A 26,783-nucleotide genomic window follows, 5' to 3' on the forward strand; every position below is an offset into this window, starting at 1 on the left:
CACATGATACTCAGTTACTAGGATTCATTGTGGGTCAATGACATTAATTTGATTAAGGATCAACAACTTATAAAAAATTTTGCAATCTTGACATTGAATCCTGCATATAGATTTTCCATTCTGAAAAATTAAAAGATGGTGCTGAAAATGAAATTAAATGCTCAGTAGATGAAAAATATATTAATTTAAAATATTATCATAAAATATTACAGAAACTTAGATATCCCACTAAGTACTTAAGGAGATTGAGTACTTTGATAACTTTAATCATTAATAAAACATTCTATTATTGAAAAAGAAGCACCAATTCATAAATAAATTAAGATACATAATCTGTGGAAAGAAACCCAACTATTCTAAAGCCAGTGGTTTCTTTATATAAGTTAATTTGGCAGTATTTGTGAGTGTTACACATTTGTATATTCATTCCCATACTCTAATGCACTAATGGTTTGAATAATAAACAAGTAAAAAAAAATGGGTTTGTTTTAATTCAGTCATAGTTTGGATGTGCAATAAAGGAATATTTAAATTCTTAGGCTTAATCTTATAGTGAATTTAAATATTACATTGACAAAAATTAACGTGCTATTATTATTAAAATATACATTATGTTTTTTTTCAATTTTAGTACAAACTTAATTCTTATGGATTTCATCCCTATTACATGGCTCTGGAAGATGAGAACAATGCTCATGGAGTTCTCTTACTTAACAGCAATGCAATGGGTAAAACAATTTTTAAAACAATTTTTAAAAATGTTTAAATTAAAAAAATCATATTTTATGTGACTCAAATAAAACAATAACTTATATGTAGATAAAATGTAATCATATTTTGGATTTCTAGATGTTACATTTCAGCCAATGCCCGCTCTGACATATCGCATAATTGGAGGAATCTTGGACTTTTATATGTTTTTGGGCCCATCTCCAGAAGTCGCAACAAAGCAATACCATGAAGTATGATTGTACATTTTAAAAAGAGATAAAGTTTTCTTTATAATATAAAGTATTTATATTAGTTCACAAGGAATTTTTTTTTTCCCAAAGGTAATCGGCCAACCAGTCATGCCACCTTATTGGGCTTTGGGATTCCAGTTATGTCGTTATGGGTACAGAAATACTTCACAAGTTGAAGAAGTATATAATGACATGGTGGCTGCTCAGATCCCCTATGTATGTATATCAATTTTTAAAACAGTGTTAAATATGTCATCTATAAAAGCGGAATGAAATAATTAAACACACACTTTAAAATTATTTAAACATTTGACAAAAAGCAATGCTTAGTTTGTTAGTAGCACAGAATGAATTGGATATCAGATTATACTGATTGTCTTTAGCAGAGGGATAAGGAAACAGCTAATACCATTATTTTTCCTTCTTTCTTATCAGTCTACTGACTGTGAGTTGTGCTAGACAAGTCACCATGCACTTGCTTTTCTCTGAGAAACTCTGTGTCTCATAGGTAGTCAGACACAGTTATTGTCTTCTTTTAAATGAGAGTAAGAATCCAGGGAATGTATTTCATCAACTGATATGACAAATTACATAAAAACAATTTGAGGTGAAACAACCACTTTTGCTGCGGAATTGACAGTTGTCATACAGAATCAGTGGGCTTGCAGAATATCCTCTTCCCTCAATGTGTGGGAGACTAAATATTTTTAAGTATACAGAAATAATCAGTTACTGTGATTTTTATTTTTTAGCAAGATTAAGTAATCTCAGGTGTCCTCCTGGTAATATTTAAAAATTGAAATCTAGAATGCTTCATATAAAAGAACTCACTCTAAGAAGAATGAGTAGGGTCTCATTTATAAGACCTCAGGACATACAGCAGAATCCAACATATGGTTCCTGAATACGTTATTATAGGGAAATTAATTGTATAGGTTAATGATGTAGCAATATGAAAGTGAAAAAAATTTTGAAGATCTTTTCATTATTAGTTCTGTGTTATTGATATTTTTTGTAATATCTAGAAAAAGAAATTGTCCTTAACAAAAAATAATTTTTTAAAGTAATTTAGGCCTAAATTAAAGATTTAAGAATATAATGAAAGCATTTATTCATGTAAATATATTTGTCAATATTTACTGGTAAACAACATTTTGCTAATTTAAGCTTGGGCTATTATTTTGAAAATGACTTTGGTGGATGATAAAAAAATAATTTAAAATAATTGGTGAATTTACTAGTAATTATTTTTTTCCTTTTATAATTTTAGAATTAATTGAAATTATCCCATACTTGCTTTTTGTTTCCAGAAATAGAGCAATACTTATTTCTGTATACTGTACAAAATTCCAAGTTATCATTCGGTATAGTTTCATGACCTCATAAGTCCTTTACTCTTGAGTCTTATTTCTTTTGGGAATTATAAAACAAAAGATACTGATTTGAAAGGATTTTTACTTCGAAATCAGAGATACTATTTAATGAACTTTTAACAAAACATAGCATTTATATGAACTCGTTCTTAGAATATTTTGCATCTATTCATGCTATTTTTATTTCTTGAATATTGCATTACTCAATTCTCTTACTTTTATAAACATGATAGAATGTGAGCAACTCACTCTGCTGATTCTTACCCCACTACAACTCTCATATCTTTCAGGATGTTCAGTACACAGACATTGATTACATGGAAAGGCAACTAGACTTTACAATTGATGATGAATTCCGTGACCTTCCTCAGTTTGTTGACAAAATAAGAAGTGAGGGAATGAGATACATTATTATCCTGGTCAGTACTTATATTTTATCTTCTATCTGAGCCTTACTATCTTAGTTTTGTTCAGATTTCTATTCTGAATGAAAGGTGTTTCAAAATATGAAGTATGTAAGTTTGAATTCTACTCCCAAATCTAAAACTTTCTTCCTTTAACACTTCATTTACATGGGCAGCCACAAGGCTAGGTTTATCCTTAGAGACCTAAGACTAGATAAAGCTGGTAGTCAAAGACAAGCTGTTTCTTAATAATCACCCAAGCTACAAGCTGACCTCAGTTTATAGACACTATCAAAAAGTGATGATGGATTTTTCTGTTCCTATAAGTATCTCATATCATTCTCTGGGACTGCTTCTTACGCTTGTCATGTTTAAAAATTTGCCTTCAAGTTAGTGATACAATGGAGAGAATATTTCATCAGTATATCACAAAAAGTAAGCTAGGCAGTCAGAAATCCCACTGGGGAAATAAAAGCAGAACAAAAACACTAGTAATCTTGCTTGTAATCATAGCTAACACATTTTCAAAAGTTCTTAAATTTTCCTTCTAGAAAATTTAAAAGACAGTCAAGCTAGAACACAAAAATTTATACCATCAGTTCATCTGTCAGTCTATGTGATAATGCAATATAATGATAATTTAATAATGGAAAATTGTAATATTTCATAATAGCTACCCAGATGGCTATACTGGACATAGACACCTGTTTTGTATTTCATTTTCATTTTAGGATCCAGCAATTTCAGGAAATGAAACGAAGCCTTACCCTGCCTTTGAAAGAGGACAGGAGAAAGATGTCTTTGTCAAATGGCCTAACACAAATGATATTTGTTGGGCAAAGGTATTGAATTGATAGCTTGAAATAAAATAAGCATAAAAGTGCTATTTCATTGAAACTTTCTACTTCATTAAGCAACTGTTAAGGCATATTCAGAGGAAAAGATATAATGATTTAATAGATAACAAATAAAATAATAGATACTCCATGAGTTCAATCCAAACTATTAGAAACAGAAATAATTCATACATCATATGTCCAAATACTATTTGTTTTATTTTTAATTGTTTTTTATTATATTTCTTGGTACCTTTGTGTTTTATTATAAAATTACCAACAATAAGATGGTTATTCATTATTCTATACTACAAAAGTCATTTAATATTTGTAATTCTCTTTAAAACGTCTTGTATAATTGTAAAAGCTATACTTATATTCCTTACTTGATCAGGGAAAATAATTCATTGTATTTCATTTAGACAATAATATTCAGATGTGAGTATATTAAAACATTGTAGAAAATATCCTCCTTTGGCTTATACATAAAGAGTAAAGGTGCTCAATACTCTATAAAAACCTAAATGGGAAAAGAATTTCAGAAACAATAGATACATGTATATGTATAACATAACTACTGTATATCTGAAACTAACACAATATTGTTAATCAACTATATTCCAATATAGAATACATTTTTTTAAAGAGTAAAGAAAAAAATCCACTAGTCACAATTAGAATGAAAGTAATTTCCATAGTGGGAAATGTAATTAAATGCAATGTGCAAGTCTATTTGGATCTTAGACCGAAAATATTAACATTAGTGATAAAAGTGGTGAAATTCAAACATGGCCTATAGATTAGTTAGTAATATTCTATTAATGTTAACATTTTGGTTTTGATAGTTGTACCGTTGTTATAAATATATTACAATTAGGAGAAGCACGGTGAAGAGTATAGAAAAACAGTAGGATATTGTTTATGACTTTTCTATAAGTCTGAAAGTATTTCAAAATAAAAAATAAAGGAAAATAGAAAAAACTGTGGTAAAAGGTGAAAAATCGCAATGTTTTAAGAAACATGCAAGTATAGAATATTGATTATTAAAAGGGATTGTTTCCCTTCTACTTTCTTCTAATTCTATATTTTTCTACATTTTCTCATTTTTCTACCTTTTAAGCACTATTCTGTATCAGCAACTAATCTCTTATATGTAATTTCCCTTCTGCAGATTCTACTTTCTACAACATAGATTTAAATCCCAGAGCTTTTGGTATGATTGAGCCCTGTTTTGTGTTTGTGATTGGAGTAGAGGAAACATTGGTAGGCTAAGAGGCGGGGACTGAAGTAGGAATATGGTAGAGAGAAGGATTTTAGTACTACTGTAGAAACCAAGAGGATTATTTGCCTCAGTATGGCTTTATCCAACTCAAATATTCAATTCCTTTCATATAAAAATATATATATTTTTGCTTTTCAATTGTTATCCTGGAGTAAGTGTAGAAACAATTTTAATATATCACATTAAATTAAATTTGGTGTATGTATTTCAAATTAATTGTTGACTAGACCATTTGGTTACATGCATTGTTTTCAAAATTACTACCAACACCAAGGCTGGATTTTTTTTATTTGCTATATTAAAGAGAAGATTAATATGGAAAATGGAAATAGTTTGCAAATTATACATATGCCAAAACACAAACTAAGCAAATATATGAAGGAACTATTTTTTATTATTTGCTTATAAAGCTTTATTATACTTTATTTACAAAAGTCATAGTACACTGAATTTATTTTGAACTGGTTTCTCATTTCTTCTCTTTTTGTAGGTTTGGCCAGATTTGCCTAATGTGACAGTAGATGAAAGTCTAACTGAAGATGAAGCTGTTAAGGTAAGTTTCATATTGATTAATTGTAGAACTAAAAGAAATTCAGCACTTAGATTTAATAATTAGTGATTTCACTGTTCTGTATGTGAATATCCAGCTTTTCCAGCACCGATTGCTAAAGAGACTATAGTTTCCTCATTGCATACTCTTGCACTCTGTCAAAGATCACTTGACTATACACGTGTGGATTGATTTCTGGGCTCTTTATTCTGTGCCATTGGCCTATATGTTTATTTTTATGCCAAGACTTTGCTTTTCACTACTGTAGCTTTGTAATACATCTTGAAGTCAGGAAACCTGATGCCTTCAGCTTTGTTCTACCTACTCAAGATTATTATGATTAAGGAACTATTCAAGGACTTTTGTGTTTCCAAATAAGTTGGAAGATTGCTTTTTCTATTTCTGTAAAATATGTCATTGGGATTTTGATGGGGGTGACATTGAATCTATGGATTACTTTCAGTACTGTGGATATCTTAGCAATATGATTTCAGTCCATGAACACTGGTTATCTTTCTATTTGTCTGTTTCTTCTTAGATATCTTTCAGTGATGTTTTGTAGTTTTTGGTATTCAAATCATTTATTTCCTTAGTCAAGTTTATTTCTAAGTACTTTATTATTGCTTATTGCTATTATTTTTGGAAACTTTCCTAATTTTCATTTCAAATAGTTTATTGTTAGTGTACAGAAGTGTAACTGATTTTTGGATGTTGATTTTGTAATCTGCTAACTTTTTTGAACCTGTTTATTAATTATAATAGTTGTATCTGTGTGTTCTTTAGGGATTTCTAAGTATAAGATTACATCATCTACAAGCAGAGACACTTTCAGTTCTTCTTTTCTGGTTAGGATGCTTCTTTCCCCCTTATTTACGCCTAGTTACTCTGGCTAGGACTATGAAATAGAAGTGGTGAGAGTGAGCAGCCTTACCTCATTTCTTCAGTTTAGTTCAGTTCAGTCGCTGAGTCATGTCCAACACTTTGTGACCCCATGAATCACAGCGTGCCAGCCTCCCTGTCCGTCACCAACTCCTGGAGTCCACCCATACCCATGTCCATAGAGTCGGTGATGCCATCCAGCCATCTCATCCTCTGTAGCCCCGTTCTCCTACTGCCCTCAATCTTTCCCAGCATCAGGGTCTTTTCAAATGAGTCAGCTCTTCGTGTCTGGTGGCCAAAGTATTGGAGTTGGAACTTCAACATCAGTCCTACCAATGAACACCCAGGACTGATCTCCTTTAGGATGGATTGGTTGGATCTCCTTGCAGTCCAAGGGACCCTCAAGAATCTTTTCCAACACCACAGTTCAAAAGCATCAATTCTTTGGCACTCACCTTTCTTTATAGTTCAACTCTCATATCCATACATGATCACTGGGAAAAACATAGCCTTAACTAGAAGTACCTTTGTGGACAAGGTAATATCTCTGCTTTTTAATATGCTCTCTAGGTTGGTCATAACTTTCCTTCCAAGGAGTAAGCGTCTTTTAATTTTGTGGCTGCAATGTCCTTCTGCAGTGATTTTGGAGCCCAGAAAAATAAAGTCAGTCCCTATTTTCACTGTTTCCCTGTCTATTTGCCATGAAGTGATGGGACGGGAAGCCATGATGTTAGTTTTTGGAATGTTGAATTTTAAGCCAACTTTTCTACTCTCCTCTTTCACTTTCATCAAGAGGCTCTTTAGTTCTTCTTCACTTTCTGCCATAAGGGTGGTGTCATCTGCATATCTGAGGTTATTGATATCTCTCCTGGCAATCTTGATTCCAGCTTGTGCTTCTTCCAGCCCAGTATTTCTCATGATGTACTCTGCATATAGGTTAAATAAGCAGGGTGACCACATATAGCCTTGAGGTACTCCTTTTCCTATTTGGAACCAGTCTGTTGTTCCATGTCCAGTTCTGACTGTTGCTTTCTGACCTGCATACAGGTTTCTCAAGTGGCAGGTCAAGTGGTCTGGTATTCCCATCTCTTTCAGAATTTTCCACAGTTTATTTTGATCCATGCAGTCAAAGGCTTTGGCATAGTCAATAAAGCAGAAATAGATGTTTCTCTGGAACTCTCTTACTTTTTCAATGATCCAGTTGATGTTGACAATTTAATCTCTGGTTCCTCTGCCTTCTCAAAAACCAGTGAACATCTGGAAGTTCACGGTTCATGTATTGCTGAAGCCTAGCTTGGAGAGTTTTGAGCATTACTTTACTAACATGTGAGATGAGTGCAATTGTGCAATAGTTTGAGCATTCTTTGGCATTGCCTTTCTTTGGGATTTGAATGAAAACTGACCATTTCCAGTCCTGTGGCCACTGCTGAGTTTTCCAAATTTACTGGCATATGAGTGTAGCACTTTCACAGCATCATCTTTCAGGATTTGTAATAGCTCAACTGGAATTCCATCACATCCACTAGCTTTGTTCATAGTGATGCTTCCTAAGGCCCGCTTGACTTCACATTCCAGGATGTCTGGCTCTAGATGAGTGATCACACCATCATGATTATCTGGGTCGTGAAGATCTTTTTTATACAGTTCTTCTATGTATTGCCACCTCTTCTTAATATCTTCTGCTTCTGTTAGGTCCCTACCATTTGTGTCCTTTATTGAGCCCATCTTTGCATGAAATGTTCTCTTGGTATCTCTAATTTTCTTGAAGAGATATCTAGTCTTTCCTCCTCTATTGTTTTCCTCTTTTTCTTGCATTGATCACTGAGGAAGGGTTTCTTATCTTTCCTCACTATTCTTAGGAACTCTGCATTCAAGTGGGTATATCTTTCCTTTTCTCTTTTGCTTTTCACTTCCCTTCTTTTCACAGCTATTTGTAAGGCCTCCTCAGACACCCATTTTGCTTTTTTGAATTTCTTTTTCTTGGGGATGGTCTTGAGTCCTGTTTCCTGTACAACGTCATGAACCTCCATCCATAGTTCATCAGGCACTCTGTCTGTCAGATCTAGTCCCTTAAATCTATTTCTCACTTCTGCTGTATAGTCATAAGGGATTTGATTTAGGTCAGACCTGAATGATCTAGTGGTTTTTTCTACTTTCTTCAATTTCAGTCTGAATTTGGCAATATGGAGTTCATGATCTGAGCCACAGTCAGCTCCCAGTCTTGTTTTTGCTGACTGTATAGAGTTTCTCCATCTTTGACTGCAAAGAATATAATCAATCTGATTTCGGTGTTGAACATCTGGTGATGTTCATGTGTAGATTCTTCTCTTGTGTTGTTGAAAGAGGGTGTTTGCTATGACCAGTGCGTTCTCTTGGCAAAACTCTATTAGCCTTTTCCCTGCTTATTCTGTATTCCAAGGCCAAATTTGCCTGTTACTCCAGGTGTTTCTTGACTTCCCACTTTTGCATTCCAGTCCTTTATAATGAAAAGGATATTATTTTAGGGTGTTAATTCTTCTTCTTCTTTTTTTTTTTTAGGGTGTTAATTCTAAAAGTTCTTGTATGTCTTCATAGAAATGTTCAACTTAAGCTGCTTCAGTGTTACTGGTCTGGCATAGACTTGGATTACTGTGATATTGAATGGTTTGCCTTGGAAATGAAAAGAGATCATTCTCTTATTTTTGAGATTGCATCCAAGTACTGCATTTCAGACTCTTGTTGACTATGATGGCTACTCCATTTCTTCTAAGGGATTCCTGCCCACAGCAGTAGATATAATGGTCATCTGAATTTAATTCACCCATTCCAGTCTATCTTAGTTTGCTGAATGTAGATGTTCACTCTTGCCATCTCCTGTTTGACCGCTTCCAATTTGCCTTGATTCATGGACCTAACATTCCAGGTTCCTTTGCAATATTGCTCTTTACAGCATCAGACCTTGCTTCTATCACCAGTCCCATCCACAACTGGGTGCTGTTTTTGCTTTGGCTCCATCCCTTCATTCTTTCTGGAGTTATTTCTCCACTGATCACCAGTAGCATATTGGGCCCCTACCGACCTGGGAACTTCCTCTTTCAGTATCCTATCTTTTTGCCTTTTCATGCTGTTCATGGGGTTCTCAGGGCAAGGATACTGAAGTAGTTTGCCATTCCCTTCTCCAGTGGACCACATTCTGTCAGACCTCTCCACCATGACCCGTCCGTCTTGGGTGGCCCCACATGGCATGACTTAGTTTCATAGAGTTAGACAAGGCTGTGGTCCTGTGACAAGATTGGCTAGTTTTCTGTGATTATGATCATGATTTCCGTCTGTCTGCCCTCTGATGCCCTCTCTCAGTGCCTCCGTCTTACTTGGGTTTCTCTTACCCTGGACATGGGGTATCTCTTCATGGCTGCCCCAGCAAAGCGCAGTCACCGCTCCTTACCTTGGACGAGGGGTGGCTCCTTTCGATTGCGCTTCTGTGCTGTCGGTTGCAGCCGCCGCGCTTCTGCACCTTGTTTTTTATTTGAACTAAAAAACTGAAAATGTTTTCCTAGAGTATGATATTAGCTATGGGCATTTAATATATAGTCTTCATCATGTTAAGGTAATTTCTTTCTATTCCTAGTTTGTTGAGAATTCTTCTTTTTTAATCATGAAAGTGTTGAATTTTATCAAATACATTTTCTGCAGGTAATTTCTTTCTATTCCTAGTTTGTTGAGAATTTTTCTTTTTTAATCATGAAAGTGTTGAATTTTATCAAATACATTTTCTGCATTGTTTATATCAATAAACAATGACTTATGCTTAGTCACTCAGTCGTGTCTGATTCTGGGACCCTTTGGACTGTAGCCCACTATGCTCCTCTGTCCTTGGGATTTTTCAGGCAAGAATACTGGAGTGGGTTGCCAATTCCTTCCACAGATCTTCCTGACCCAGGGATCAAACCCACGTCTCCTGTGTCTCCTGCACTGCAGGTTGATACTTTACCCACTAAGCCACTGGGGAAGCACTGTTATTGATGTGGTCATGTGATTTTTATCATTTATTCTGTTGATGTGCTGTATCACAGTAATCGATTTTTGTGTGTTATATAATCCTTGCCTCACAGGGAAAAATCCCACTTATTCATGGTGTATGATCCCTTTGATGTGCTGTTGAAAGTTATTTGCTAATAGTTTGGTTGAGGATGCTTCTCTCTCTACTCATCTGATATTGTTAGTTTGCGTGAAACTAGGAATGTGTCCATTTCTTCTAAGTTATCCAGTCTGTTGTAAAATTATTTATCATGGCCTTTTACCATCCTTTCTATTTCTGTGGCATCAGTTGTAATTCTCATCTTCCATATCTGATTTTATTTAACTTTCTCTTTTTTCTAAGTCTAGCTAACTTTGTAAATTGTATATATGCTGTCTATGAGAAACTCAGTTTAGATTTAAGGACACACATAGACTTGGTTGTTGGAGGAAGATCATGGTGATTCACTCATTAGAGTTAAGATCAAGTTGCCTTTACTATCATTTGTTCACAACTTGTGAATCTGATAGATAACTGTCTTACTGAAACATAAGGTTTCTCTTACGACTTTCTACATGTGGGTCTAATTTTTGTTTTTACAGGCTTCCAGAGCTCATGTAGCTTTTCCAGATTTCTTCAGGAATTCCACAGCAGAGTGGTGGGCAAGGGAAATTATAGATTTTTACAATAACCAGATAAAGTTTGATGGCTTGTGGATTGTAAGTAAACTTTGAGAAATTTATATTTATGTTATTTATTGTGTACTGATTATGCAAAAATTGTACTAAATTCTAATAATCTTAACAAAGTATTCTTTATGAAATTATCTCACTCATTTTTTTCTGTAGAACTTTCTTATGCAAAGAACTGCTAAAACGCAGTTTTAACAATTCAATTTAAGTACTTGGCTGCTTTTTCCTGAATATTAGAATTGAATTTCAACTTTACCAAGAAACCAAAATAGTGTCTTTAATGATTTATAAGTGCTTATAAATATTTATTTTTATTTTCATTCAATGTAGGAATAAATCTCACACTCAACTGTCAGTCTTTGGTTTAAGAAGTCATAGTCTCTTACAGATGTAGCAAAATCCTCCTTTAAATAATATTCTAATTTTATGTGTAACTTTAAAGTGTTGATATAAGAGTTTTAGTAATAAAATTTTGAGATAACATAAGATGAATTTACTATATCACAAGTAAGCATTTAATACAGGAGATTTTACATAATGCTTCTCTAGATTTTGGTAGGTGAACTTATCTGTTGATTTTTCAGCATGTCTGCATTAATTTACTTACCTTTTTAATTAAAGAAATTTATAGCGGTGACATTATGTACAAGATTTGAGGATGTAAAATTGTATGTATTTTTAAAATTAATCAGAAATGCGGTTTTATTTTATGTATAAAGTTGTGCACTATAAGGGATTTTACTAAATAATCCCCAAGAATTATATCTTGTTCCAGAAAAAATAACCTTTTTATACTAAAGGAATCACCTTTAAATGTGTGTGTTAGTTGCTTCAGTCGTGTCCAACTCTTTGCGGCCCCATGAACTGTAGCCCACCAGGCTCCTCTGTCCCTGGGATTCTCCAGGCAAGAACACTGGAGTGGTTTGCCATTTCCTCCTCACCTTTAACTGGCAACTAATTTACACATTTATATGATGGTCCCCTTATATGTGGCTACTAAGATTCTAAAATGTGTACTCAATAGAGAGACTTTTTGAATTTTTCTGTATTTGTAAACTATATCTTGCAGTTTTAAAAACCACAAGCCATTGTTCAAAAATAAAAATTATACAAAGTGCCAGGGGAGAAGTGGAGGGAAAAACATGGGGGAATATACACTATTATAATTTAGTTTTATGTCTAGAAACACAGAAAAAATTCACTTTTACATGTAGGTTTTATCTATGGAGAAAAATAGGATATTTTATATTAAAAAAGGAGACATGAACTATAAAATGTTAAGAAATACTGAGCTAAACTAAATTCTTTAATATTGTTGAGATTGTCTTATATTTTTGCTTTTTAAAAAAGTGTTATTTGGATATGCTATTTCAATTTATTGAGTGTCTTTTTAAGAAGATATGTCATAAATTTGTTTTTTGTTTACTTTTATTTCTCTCTTTAAGGACATGAATGAACCTGCAAGCTTTGTAAATGGAACAACTACTAATCAATGCAGAAATACAGAGCTAAATTATCCACCTTATTTCCCAGGTACAATATTGCTGTTATACCTTTGATGTTATCATGTTATTATCTTTTATTTGTCAGGTTTATATACTTTATGATCTAGAGAATAGGATTCACATTCCCAATTCTCACTACCCATTTGCACACTGGACCACATACTCACTCACCAATATCATCTAGACCATCTAAAATTCCTTTGAGAAAAAAAAAAGTCAAGAAACATGCTTTACCTATATGAATACATTTCTAAATTTGATTACTTTGATTTTCTTATGAATCTTCCCAGATTTGAGAATCCTCAATATCGTTTTAGTAGAAAATTTTAAATCTTTTATAAAGTTTTTTTTTTTTTTTTTTTTAAGTTTTTCTTTACTAGGGAGAAAGTGAAAGAATGCTAACACTTCCTTGGTTGTCCCTGACCTAGCAGAGAAAAGTACAGTCTTTAGGCATTCATCCACATACTCCTCCATAGGCAGTAAACTGCATAAGTGGGTAACATGTAAAGTGATGGTAAAACTCTGAAAATTTTAATCTGAAACTGAGAAAAAATTGGATCAAGAGATAGTGCTGTTATAGCATTTGCCTGGCTCTTTATCCCAGGGCTTTATGTTAGCAAATGGAGTCTTTAAAAAAAAAAAAAATCTATTTAATCAGTATTTCTCATCTAAATGCATACAATGTAGTAGATTTTAAGGAGTACATTTTTCATGGTTTTATGAATTCATGTTGATTATTAACAATTTTGTTACTAAATAGAGTAAAATCTTGCACATATTTTCCAGTCACAATTGTAATTGCAATCATTTACAATTGCAGATCAGTTTTTAATTTAAAATTAGCATAAACAAATGAAAGATAAAGACCATTACAGTATACTAACACATATATATGGAATTTAGAAAGATGGTAATGATAACCCTATATGCAAAACAGAAAAAGAGACACAGATGTACAGAACAGAATTTTGGACTCTGGGAGAAAGCAAGGGTGGGATGTTTCGAGATATCAGCATCGAAACATGTATAATATCTATGGTGAAACAGATCACCAGCCCAGGTTGGATGCATGAGACAAGTGCTCGGGCCTGGTGCACTGGGAAGACCCAGAGGGATCGGCTAGAGAGGGATGTGGGAGGGGGGATCGGGATGGGAATACATGTAAATCCATGGCTGATTCATGTCAATGTATGACAAAACCCACTACAATACTGTAAAGTAATTAGCCTCCAACTAATAAAAATAAATGGGAAAAAAATAAGAAAAACAAACAAACAAAAAATAAAATAAAATTAGCATAAACAAAGTGCACAATTGGTTAAAAAGTACTCTTTTCAAATGGTGATTAATGTTTTACCAAAATAGCTTATTACTGCAGGTTACATGCTTCAATATAGATGACTTTATAACATGTTAATGCTTTTTCATTGATTCTCCCCAGAACTCACACAAAGAACTGATGGATTACATTTCAGAACCATGTGTATGGAAACAGAGCAGATTCTTAGTGATGGCTCATCTGTTTTGCATTATGATGTTCACAATCTGTATGGATGGTCACAGCTGAAACCTACTTATGAGTAAGCAATTTTCATAATCATCCTTTCTATTATTTTTTAGATATTAATATTTCTACTTTGAGTCCTTCCCTGCTGACCTTACCTTACTGGTGGTCATTCAAAGCACTTAGAATAGTTTTCTCTCTCTCTCACTCTGTATATTTATTTTAAATTTTCATCCTATTTCCAAAGGACCCCGAATCATTTTATTTTGTTCCCAAGCATGTACTCAGCTCATAGTAGCACAATGCCTCAGGAATAGTAAGTGCTCAAAGAATAATTTTTAATGAATATTTGAGTAAACAGTATATAGTTTCATGCCATTTCCTACTCCAGGGCATCTTCCCAACCCAGGGGTTGAACCCATGTCTCTTGAATTGGCAGGTGGATTTTTTTATCACCACAACATCTGGGAAGCCCACTAATAGCTCTATTAAACAAATTCTTATATGAAGCTAATAATGATGAAACAATGAAACATAGTCCATTCTTTAAGTATCAAGTCTTTATTAACACTATACAACAGATTTTTCTGCAATGATAGAAATGTTCTGTAATTCTGGATTGTTCAATATGGTAGCTACCAGCCATATATGGTTGTTGAAAAATATGGCTAGTGTAACTCAGGAGAAGAATTTTAAATTTTATTTAATTTTCATAAATTTAAATTAAACAATACCATGTGGCTTATGGTCACCATATTACACAGTGCAACTCTAAATCATTGGCTTTTAACTACACATTGTAGTCAACTGGAGATTTTTAAATTTTGTTTTATATTGGAGTATAGTTTATTAACAATGTTGTGTTATTTGTAGGTGTGTGGCAAAGTGATTCAGTTATATATATATATATTCCTTTTCAAATTCTTTTCCCATTTAGGTTAATATAGAATATTAAGTAGAGTTCCCTGTTCTCTACCGTAGGTCTTTGTTGGTCATGTATTTTAAATATAGTACAAAATTGGAGATTTTTGTACTATATAAATTCTGATTTTAATTAGTCTGAACTGCAGCTAAGCATCTGAATTTTTAAAAAATTCCCTAGGTGGTTGTAATGAGCATCCAGGATTGAAAACCAGTACTCTAGTAGATGACTAAAGTTGGTAAAAGAATGAAAATCATTTTGCAGTAAAGAGTATGGGTAATATTTCCTCACTTAGTGAAACACTTAGTGAAACATATTATTTCCAGGACCAAACTCTTTTCAACTTAGAATAGGTGAATTATTTAAGATATTATATGCATGATTGACTATAGATTTGTTCACGAAATCCCAATGTAAGGGCATTCAGAACTAGTAGATGTCTTTCTTAAGAGTAATGCTGTTTTATTGAGACAAATGTTTCTTTAGTTAACCCTACTGGAACATAATATGGAGCACAATTATCCTTTCCTCACCTCACTTTACCATAAAACTATAGATATTAAAAATAACAGAAATATTGAGAGGTGACTGGTGAACCCGTTAGCAAAACTTATGTAACTTAAGATGAAAGTATTTAAGGGAAATGAAAATAGTTGGTTTTTTTTTTTCACAGAGGGCAATAAATTGAATTTCTGGAGCATATTACAGAATCTAGCATGGTTCTGACATGTTGTGCAATGTTTAGTATATCTAAGTGAGTCAGTTTTAACCTACCACAGCTATTAAAATTGTATAAATAAATTCAGGGAAAAATTAGGTAAATTCCTAGATAGTTGATATGTTGTTATATGATATGTTATAAGTTATTTGGGGATGTTAATATCCATTTTCCGCTCTTAAATAGCATTGTGAGGAAGATAGTACAGTTTTCCAAAGAACATCCATTTAATGTTAATTTTGTTCTCGTACATAAAATCTTTCAGTTTAACCATATTTGTTGTTTAAATTTAAAAATTAATATTTTAAATGTTGAGTTAAATAGCTCATTTTATGCATAGCCATAGACTTTTTATATCTTTCAAATACTTTTTTATTATTTAATTTTTTCAGTTACATGAGAATAAAATTTTTGAACTCTTTTTCAGATATTATAGAGATTAAATATAGTCATTATACATTTAAAGATCTTGCAAATGTAAAAGGATGCTATAAATAAATTGCATTTAAACAAATGATGGATAGTAAGACTTTTTAACATTGGAAAAAACTGAAAGAATGAAAAGCATAATACTTTTCTTTAAGTTATTCAGACTGTACCATTTTCAGTTTCATTATTTCAGTTTCAATAATTCTCAGTTCCTATAAGTTTGAGATGTTCATTAATTCAAAAATTAATTATATGCTAAGCACTATATTAGGTATAAGGAGTACAAAGAAGATTAAGGCATTCCTTAAACCTCCAAAATCTCAAGGTCTCATTGAAGAAATTTTATGTATAAAGAAGTCAGTACAAACACTGTGTTTCATCTTTAACAAGGAAATGATTACATACAGTTGATAACATGCCTATAGGTGACAAATCTGCCTAATTAAGAATTTGAAATATTTTTCCAATATAGTTCTATATTCCCTATTCATATATAATTTATTTTGAATAATAAAATAAAAACAATTATTTTTATAACTAATACAATAGTGATTTTTTTTTATTTTTGGTACATTTATAATTATAATAGAGATACAGATAATATATTGCATTATTCTTAACACTAGCATATGTTTTAAATAAATAATAAAGTCAATAAACTTGTTCTTCAAAGACTGAAAAGAGAGGAAAAGAAAAATATATGATCTAATTTTTAAAACCATTCTCTTGAGATCTGGCTTTGGACAGATTCTATGCTTGAAATAGAATAACTATTTTAATTTTTTTTATTTTTTATTTTTAAGACCTAGAGAAACCTTGCTGTCTTTAAACTGCCCTCTAAAGCAGAGAGTATTATAGCAAAGATTCTCTGCAGAGTGATGTGGAGATTAATCCTTGACAAGTTATAAATAAGAAGAGTTGAAGCATTAATAAGGCCTAAACTTTGTTAAGAGAACATGTTTAAGTAGAATGAAATGAGTTCATTCAAAAGCTCACAATATAATTAGTTGAGTTGATAATATCAATAGTTGGCTTGTATTCACTGGGCAAATAGCAAAAGGGCCACTTAGGCTTGTTGCTCTGCTAACTGGTGGAAGGGAAAAAAGATGCCTTCCATGTTTGTGAGGATTTTATAGTATAATGAGAGAAGACACTTATAAAGAGCTAGCTATAGCAAGAGACAGCATAGACACCATAAATAAAATACTTTTTTGTTTAACGAAGTGGTCCTATGTAGAAATATATGAAGAAAATATCTCATATATTATAAGAACTCATAATTCTTCTCCATCTATATTAGTGCATTGCAAAAGGCAACTGGCAAAAGAGGAATTATTATTTCTCGTTCCACATATCCCTCTGCTGGACGATGGTCAGGACACTGGCTTGGAGACAACTATGCAACATGGGACAATTTGGAAAAATCTATCATTGGTATGTGAGTCTCCATCTTTCTCATTATTCTTTTTGAATATTTGTATTAGCTATTCACTGTTGCTAGTTCATATACTTTATAAGTCCTTCTTTGAGTATGCTTTTGGCACCATGTTCTCTGACAAATAGCATAATGAAAAAGCAGTGGGCCAGAAAGCAGGATCTAGCTTATTTTGAGAAAATAATTTTGTCCCTTTTGGTTTCAGTTTCCTTTTGTGAAAGGTCAGAAACTGGGAAAGATAACATATAGAACTAAGAAAAGAAATGGATAGAAATTCTAGAGTCTAGGGAATAATATCTTGTAGATGCTAAAGTATGAAACATCTCAAACAAATTTTGGAAGTTTTCTGACTATGTTTGGATAAAGAGTAAATAAAATATTATTATTTTAAAGGGATTACTTTTCAGTTTCAGATATAGACTTACAAAAGCTTTATATTTATATTAGGATTCAAGGAAAACACTTAATCAGTGTTTAGAAATATTCCTTTAAAAGAAGAGCTGGGAATAGAAATATTCCTTTAAAAGAAGAGCTGGGAATTCACATACATTCTATTTCATGAAAATGATCACTCCTCAGGGGATTTTATCTAATAAGGATAATTTATTTTGTTTCAAATGATAAGATCTATGACTAAATAATTACAGAAACAACCTTTTATTTTAAAAATAAAACCGAGGAAGCCATTAACACGGTCTTATAATTTGTTCATAACAGTTTTGTGATCTAAATGTGTCATCTTGAAAGAGTCAAGGAGTCTTATTTTTATAAATGTCATTAACACTATAAAGTAAAAAAATACATACATTTTATAGGAAGAATAAATAAAAAGTGTATTAACAGTCTGAAAAGCTGTTTAATTGAATTAGAGGTCAGTATTAGAAAAAATATATAGAAAAAAGCAAATATCAAAATATTGATTTCTGCAATTTTCTTTTCTAATTTTTAGGTATGATGGAATTTAGTCTCTTTGGAATGTCATATGTAAGTAGTTCTATTCCTCTTATCTTCATCCCTTTTGAATATTAAAAAACATACTATTAACACTCATTAAATAATAACTGTATTTTAGACTGGAGCAGACATCTGTGGTTTCTTCAACAATTCAGAATATCAGCTCTGTGCCCGCTGGATGCAACTTGGAGCATTTTATCCATATGCAAGAAACCACAACAGTGCATTTACTAGAGTATGTAATTACTGCATTTATTCTCATTCCTTTGTCCCACTAACCTTAAGCATCTTTGACTAGAATTCACCCTTCCTGACTGATTTCCAGATGAATGCTTTGAATCTCTTTACATTTGCTGAGGGCATCTGAGCCCATCAGTTTAAGAATTTTCTGATTTGGGTTTTCTTCATACTTTTGGGTTCAAGACTTGGTTGGCTGACATATGTACTACTGCTGTATATAATTTTGGAGAAGCCAGGGCAAAAACTGCTTCTGGAAATCCTTAAAAACCTGGACAGGACAATAAAAAAAAAAAATTGACTTTGAACTAAATAATTAGAAAAAGTCATTTAAAATTAGTATCAATGCATGAAATGGGCAAATTTAAACAGCAGACATTTAAAAAATGAGTTGAGAAGAAATAAAAGGAAAAGAGAATCACGAGACCTAATTTATATGTGGTGGCACTATATACTTTATATATACTTTACTAAACTGGAAGAACTTTTTGAGAGAGGTGGTTGGTGGCATTAGTGGTAAAGAACTTGCCCGCCAATTCAGGAGACATAGAAACGTGGGTTCAATCCTTGGGCTGGAAGATCTATTTAATTAAATAGATTAATTTAATAAAGTAGAATGTATATAGTAATCAATTTCCCTATTATTTTTTAACCAGTAAGTGCAATAACATTGTTTGGGTGCGTGAATGGTTTGTGCAACCCCATGGACTAGAGCCCACCAGGCAATTTCCCAATCAGGAATACTCAAGCGGGTTGCCATTTCTTCCTGCAGGGGATCCTCCTGACCCAGGATTGAACCAGCGTCTCTTGAGTCTTCTGCATTGGCAGGCAGTTTCTTTACCACTGAGCCACTCAGGGAAGCTCACAATACCATTATTTAGAAGTTTTTAACTTTCCAGTTTCAATTTTAGGCTTTTTACCTGGAGAGTGATTCCAGAGAAGATTTGGTGGGCCTGTTCTTTTTTGTTAGGCAATATTAATTTGATTCTCTCTTCTTCCTATACTATTAATTCTTCAGTACCAAAATTTATTCATTTCTCATTAGATCACAGTGTGCAGGGTTACTGTGATGGGCTTTGCACGTCTTTGTTTATTTCAATCCACTTTCGTGTAGCATTCTATTTCTCCCCTAGATTTTTCATCATACAGTTATCACCACAGTTGACAAGGGTATTTGTCACCTATTCAAATATGAACTGCTCTCTAAGTAGGTTTATCTACATGAAATCATGTATGGGCTTAATTTACATTTCTTATTGGAGTGTGAATATTATGCTCTGTCTTTCCATCATATGAGATAGAAATATCACTTCAGAAGAATTTTGTGAAGAACGTATGTAGCATACAATGGTGATTCAAATTATTCCCTACTTTTTATCCTTCAAATATGTATTGAAAATTATGATTTAACCAAGGACAGAGGTTATGACTATTACATTTTGCTTTGTTTCAGAGACAAGATCCTGCTTCCTGGAATAAAACTTTTTCTGCAATGTCAAGGGATATTCTAAATATTAGATACACTTTATTGCCCTACTTCTATACACAGATGCATGAAGTTCATGCTCATGGTGGTACTGTTATCCGACCCCTTTTGCATGAGTAAGTTCAGATTATCTTTTTTCTCCCACAAAGAGATTAGCTTTTCTTTGTTTTATTCGATAATCAATATAAAATGGGCTTTCCCTGGTGATTCAGCTGGTAAAGAATTTGCTTGCAATGTGGGAGACCTGGGTTTGATCCCTGGGTTGGGAAGATCCCCTGGAGAAGGGAATGGCTATCCACTTCAGTATTCTGGACTGGGGAATTCCATGGATGTGCAGTCCATGGGGTGGCAAAGAGTCAGCACAACTGAGTGACCTTGACTTTCACTTTCCAATCTACTTTCACTTCAATATAAAATATTTTAAACTAAAACTTTTTTTGTTGTTTTAGTGTACATTTTGGATTAATAAGCATTTACATGAGGAAATCTACTAAAAATCAGTCTAATATGTGTCATTAAAAATTAAATACATTAACCAGTTTTTTTTTTAGAAATACCTACTATATGCCAGGTATTGTTTTAGATTACTTACAGACCTTATTACATTGTGTATTTTTTAAAATTCTTGGAAATAAGTAATATCATCTCTATATTATAGTTTATTTAACTAAAGTTTACTGCATTTCAGTAAATGTACCACATACAAATGCCTGACTGAAGAAGACCATCCTAACTCTTCCATTCTCTGTTGAAAATTGTTTTGGATTTACTCTTTAAAGCTCAAACTGATATATGACCAAATCTTGAAATTCAATTATATGAATATAGTTGCAAAAATGTTAACTTGTTCTGTTTTTAATGCAAATATAAATAATTTCTTATGGATGTTACACAAAGTAAAAAGCAAACACATATACAAATAAAAAATAAATTGAAATAATCAAGACATACTTATCTTCTTGTGTGTCCTATATTATCAGAGTAACTGAATGAGGTGATTTGTTAGATTTCACTATTCATAAACCAGTAAAAAATACACAGAGAATATTTACTCAAATTAAGCAGTAGTTTCCAAGATAAAATTACCAAAATAATAAGTAGATCAATATGCCTTCTATTCTAATAATAAGATAAAAGGTCCAACTTTCTTGAGAAAAAAAGAAAAAAACTTCCTAAATTTAAGTTATTCGCTGGTAATTTATTATTTCTGGTAACATATTAAATCTCTTGCCTGTTTTATTTCTAGATTTCTCCTCTTTGTCTTCTCCCTATTAACATTTGGGAAGAGCTGAACTATTAACTCTGGTCTGAATCCCCTAACCTTGTTATTAGCTTTGCTGACTGTTGTCCTACTGAGAACTCACAATTCACAATTCAGTAAGCTTAATTGACATAGGATAAGCAAACTCTTTTTAAAGTTACCAAATTAAAAAATTCTTATAGCACACATGCCTCACACTTTTCTTCCAGAGTGTTTGTATCTTTGCTTCCTGCTTTTTGATCTTCTACTAGGCAAAGTTAATATTTGAACCTATGTGAGTTCACTTCAAAGGAGATTTCTCACTCAGTTGGTCTTACATGTCCATTGCAACTTTGCATTTTGTCGGAGGGTTTAGTCATGCTCTAGACTTGCTCACAAAATATTGTACCACTGCACATTGAATTATGGGGCTTCCCTGGTGGCTCAGCTGGTAAAGAATCTGCCTTCAATGCTGGAGATGTGGGTTCAATCCCTGGGGTGGGAAGATCCCTGGAGAAGGGAAAAGCTACCCACTCCAGTATTCTGGCCTGGAGAATTCCATGGGCTGTATAGTCCATAAGGTCACAAAGAACTGGACATGACTGAGCAACTTTCACATATTGAATTCCAAGTGATGAAATTGTTTTTGATCTTTTATAGTTTGATTTGTATTTCAATTCACAAAAGCCCATACTTCAAAATGTGATTTTAATAATTGTTTTACGGTATTTAGAAGAGATCAATTTCTTTGATTTAACTTTGTATATATTTTTTCCAGGTTTTTTAATGAAAAGCCAACCTGGGATATATTCAAACAGTTTCTGTGGGGTCCAGCATTTATGGTTACCCCTGTATTGGAACCTGTAAGTCCTATCACATATTTTTGTTCACAAAATAATATTCTATGGTTTATCATGTTTTTGATGAGTATATTTTTAAATTCCAGTACGCTGACACTGTAGAAGGCTATGTCCCTAATGCTCGGTGGTTTGATTACCATACAGTAAGTAATTCAGGAATTCTGGGGTATTGACAAAATAGAAATGGGTAACAACTTGATTATAGCCTTTTTATTAATGACATACTTATTTTCCTTTCCACTTAAAAAGAGCAAGATGTTTCTTGCTAATTATATCTGAATGAAATTAACAAACAATGAGAGAGTTAGTTTATTCTGCCATAGATTGCTATATAGTCATGGATTTACTTTACTAAATAAATGTCAAAATTGTATATTATGCATGAAAAAGTCATTGCCTTTTATTAAGTATGCAAAAAGATTGTTAAAAGTAATGCATTCCTTCCAAGAATAATATATGTGACAAGTCAGGAATAACTTTTGTGACTCGTCAAACACCCTTGTATTTTCTGCATGTGCATACTACAAAAAATAGTGGTAAGTTAATTTTAAAGCTATAAATAAGCTAAGGAATAAAGTTGTTTATCCTTTAAACAACATAACTTCCTGAATAAATGTGTGTGGTTTTATTATTTTTTAAATTAAAAAGTATATTATTTGATTCTATAACTGTGCCCCCTCAAGTACCAGTATTGCTGATGATTCTGTTCTTGCTTTTGTTCTTTCTTGCAACTGTCTCATTTCCAGGGCAAAGATATTGGTGTCAGAGAAACATTTCATACATTCGCGGCTCCTTTACATGAAATAAACCTACATGTCCGTGGTGGTTACATCCTACCATGTCAAGAGCCTGCTAACAACACATTTTACAGGTAAGTGAAGTGTAAGTCTTGAGAGTCCCTTGAAGTGCAAGTCAATCAAACCAGTTAATTCTAAAAGAAATCAAGCCTGAATATTCATTGGAAGGACTGTTGCTGAAGCTCCTTTTTGGCCCTGTATGTGAAGAGCTGACTTATTATAAAAAGACCCTGATGCTGGGAAAGATTGAAGACAAATGGAGAAGGGAGCAGCAGAGGATGAGATGATTAGAGAGCATCACCGACTCAATGGACATGAAATTGAGCAACACTGGGGAGATAGTGGAGGACAGAGGAGCCTAGTGGCTACTGTTGTAAAGAGTCGGACATGATTTAGCAACTGATCAACAGCAACAACAACAAAGTGTTTACAGAACTCAGATTAGATTTTCAGATACATCATGCTCGAATTGTCAAGAACCAGGAAAGGTCTGAGATTTTATCCTACTTCCAAGTTTATAGGTTAGCCTGCCACAGTTTCATGACTACTGTGTCTGAGACAAAGGTCTTACTCATGGCATAGCAAGAAATATGAACTTCATGTTTACTTCAGTTTCACTTGACCCCTAAGTCCCATGTGGGTGACATCAAGTGACCCAGGTGCATACTGTCCATGCAGGAGGTTTGTGTCACAATAAAGGAATGCCAAGTTTTAAGAAACTCAACCTTTTATAATAGACTGTGAGTAAATTATCCATTATTTGCTTTGAAGGGAGAAAAAATTATCAGTGCTTAAATATGTAGAAATTTGACTCATGCAAAATTGACTTCCAACATGATAGGAATGTTTCCCAGACCAAAAAAACAACTGAAATTTAATGTCTTCTGTATAAACATGCAAAAAAGGTATTGATAACATGCAAAAGTCTTGTATTTTAAATGGCTGCCTCACCTGAGTCATTATTTTTTCTGAGTCTGATATATGGAAAGAAGTATTATTTTATTCATTAAAGTATATTTTTAAAGTGAACTTTTCTATGAACTTTAAAGAAACAGTGCTCAGAAGACTTCTCTTTCCTTCTGTCTTTTCCAGTCCCCCTTTTCTTCCTCCATCAGTACTATGACACATTCCCTGATTCACTTTAGTTTATGAAAGGTAGCTATCCATTGACAATATCACTACTTCTTCAAACTGCTAAGTCGTCTGCTGTCCATAGAAGAACCAGACTTGTTTTTATCAATCTTGTCCCGTTTTACAATGAAAGTTAATTCAGATTTTCTATTCATTACCATTTATAACTGAACATTTTCTAAGACCACTTATGTGACCTTATCTCCCTCTCATTCAACAATGTGTCATATCTGCCAGGGGTTGTGGGTCCATTCTGTCTCCTATGACTTATGTAAGAATGAATCTCTTATACCAATCACAGAATCTATTTCCACTGTTAAACTCCTGCTTAGATATTCAGATTCTAGAGGACTCACTTCTGTTTCTCTTCTCGTCTCCTGCTCATGGTGATCCAAGTGCTGACAGTCCCAGCTGGTGTGAATAGGTTATTTCTGTCTCCTAAAGTCATCCAGATCCATTTCTATCAATACCTTATCTTGTGCTGTGGATAGTCCCTCAGTTGTGCACGACTCTTTGCAACCCCATGAACTGTAGCCGGTGAGGCTCCTCTGTCCATGGGGATTCTCAGGCAAGAATAAGGAGTGGGTTGCCATGCCATGCTCCAGTACTCCTCCAATACTTTATATTGATATCAATTAAAGAGGAGAAAAATGATTGCATCTGAGAAGTGAGAGTCTCGTGAAGGAGACCAGTTATAAGTTGTGCCTTAAAGAATCCTTAGGTTATTAAAGAGGATTTAGAAAGGCCATTCTGTGTGTCTGTGTGTGTGTGTGTGTAGATGAGTAAAGTAAATAAGATATTTAGGTTTACAGTTAACCTTTGAACAACTTGGATTTGAATTACATAAGTCCACCTAAATGTGGATATTTTTCAATAGTAAATAGCACAGTACTACTCAGTTCATGATTGGCTGAATCTGTGGGTGTAGAGGAATTGTGATTACTTGGATATATGTTGTTCAAGGGTAAACTGTATACACAAGCTAGAATGAAAGTTGTGAAGCTTGGGAAATTGGGTTAAACCAGATTTTCATGCTGCTAATAAGATCTACTTATCTTTTAACTCAGAGACGGTGAACTGAAATACATGTATACATACTTGCTAAGACATGCTAAAATCTTTACATGGAAAATATAAAGTTGCTATGGAGATTTGAATTCTAGACATTTTGGGTATTTTAGGAGACTTGCATAGCAGTATAACCTTTAATATTTGTGATCAGAAAAGGCAGATAGCTAAGCATAATTAATCCTTCCATTGCAGTATGAGGTTGTCAAGCCAAGTCATTTGTATACTGAGCATGAAAGCAGATATTTAGTTCAAAAATAGGCATATTATAGGCAGAAGGTGGTAAGCATTGCTCAACCCAAGGAGTGGATTTGCAATTTTCTACTAGCTACTCTTCACATTCTTATTAACCAATTGCCAATGATAATTGTTTATATATGGACATATGAGGATAACTTAAGTAATAAGGGTTAAAACATGCTAATGAAATAGTTTAATGTTTAATGGTCAGTGGCAGAATTATCATAGAAAGTTTAAATAAATATATTAATAACCTTAACATGGTTTTAATTATAAATGAGGTCACTTCTGATTTTCTATAGTAGGTGAATACTTGATATCAAAGATAGGCATTATATTTTCTATTAAATATGAAGGATTTTGTGGTTTATATACTTTCCATTCTTATTAGTCACTCAGTTGTGTCTGACTCTCTGTGATCCCATGGACTATACTCCACCAGGCTCCTCTCTGCATGGAATGCTTCAGGCAAGAATGTTGGAGTGGTTAGCCATTCCCTTTTCCAGAGGATCTTTCCAGGCCAGGAATTGAACCTAGATCTTCTGCATTACAGACAGATTCTTTACCATCTGAGGCAGCAGGGAAGCCAGGAAAATCGTTTTATTTTCTTTTCCTAAAACAATTTGTATTCTCCTTAATTGATATTCTTATTTGTGTTCTTTTGGACACATACAATAAAACATATGATATTCTATAAATGTTGATAAAATTATATTTTTTTTACAGCCGACAGAATTACATGAAGCTCATTGTTGCTGCAGATGATAACCAGATGGCACAAGGATCTCTGTTTTGGGATGATGGAGAAACTATTGGTAAGTGTTCCATTTAGGAGTGTCAGGGGAGTGTGTAATTTCCTCGGTTGTGTCTTGCCACAGCAAAAATTTCAGCCGATGGACAGATCAGTGTTACAACTTGGTGATACAGCTCAGTTACAGCTCAGTTTCATTTGGCAAGCAAAGGAAAATACATCCTTGAAGCATGAGGGTGGGCCGACCCAAAAGAAGTGAAGAGAAGAGAAAAGAAGCCAGAGGCTCCTCTTTTTATACACTTTTTCTCCTCCCCTTGAGCCTGCCCTATGTAAATTGGGCTAGCCAGGAAGGCTGTTTACTTCACCTGCGGTTTTTACTCTGGTCCTCAGAACTTCCTTTGTTCTATTTTTGCAGGCTTCTTGTCTTTTAGCCACTGCTCTTTTTTGGACTCCTTTCTCCTATTCTAACTGCCTAACATTCCCCCCTCAAGAGATGGGAGGCCCAATTCTCTGGGAATAAGGGCTTCCATC

General features: G+C 33.4%; 1 protein-coding gene across 1 annotated transcript in view; it reads left to right on the plus strand.

The window, feature by feature from the left end:
• SI (sucrase-isomaltase) overlaps positions 1–26,783 on the plus strand; it is a 106,205-nt gene that overhangs the window by 64,374 nt on the left and 15,048 nt on the right. Inside the window, exons 28-44 of the mRNA XM_065942759.1 lie at positions 632–728; positions 850–962; positions 1,053–1,178; positions 2,626–2,754; positions 3,471–3,581; positions 5,348–5,410; positions 10,886–11,002; positions 12,421–12,508; positions 13,922–14,060; positions 17,354–17,487; positions 18,438–18,472; positions 18,561–18,677; positions 20,133–20,281; positions 22,184–22,268; positions 22,352–22,408; positions 23,012–23,136; positions 26,228–26,316. Coding sequence (XP_065798831.1) covers positions 632–728; positions 850–962; positions 1,053–1,178; positions 2,626–2,754; positions 3,471–3,581; positions 5,348–5,410; positions 10,886–11,002; positions 12,421–12,508; positions 13,922–14,060; positions 17,354–17,487; positions 18,438–18,472; positions 18,561–18,677; positions 20,133–20,281; positions 22,184–22,268; positions 22,352–22,408; positions 23,012–23,136; positions 26,228–26,316 — 1,774 coding nt within the window. The remainder of the gene's footprint in view (positions 1–631; positions 729–849; positions 963–1,052; positions 1,179–2,625; positions 2,755–3,470; positions 3,582–5,347; positions 5,411–10,885; positions 11,003–12,420; positions 12,509–13,921; positions 14,061–17,353; positions 17,488–18,437; positions 18,473–18,560; positions 18,678–20,132; positions 20,282–22,183; positions 22,269–22,351; positions 22,409–23,011; positions 23,137–26,227; positions 26,317–26,783) is intronic.

Source organism: Muntiacus reevesi, chromosome 8 (assembly GCF_963930625.1).
Source record: "Muntiacus reevesi chromosome 8, mMunRee1.1, whole genome shotgun sequence".
Taxonomy (NCBI): domain Eukaryota; kingdom Metazoa; phylum Chordata; class Mammalia; order Artiodactyla; family Cervidae; genus Muntiacus; species Muntiacus reevesi.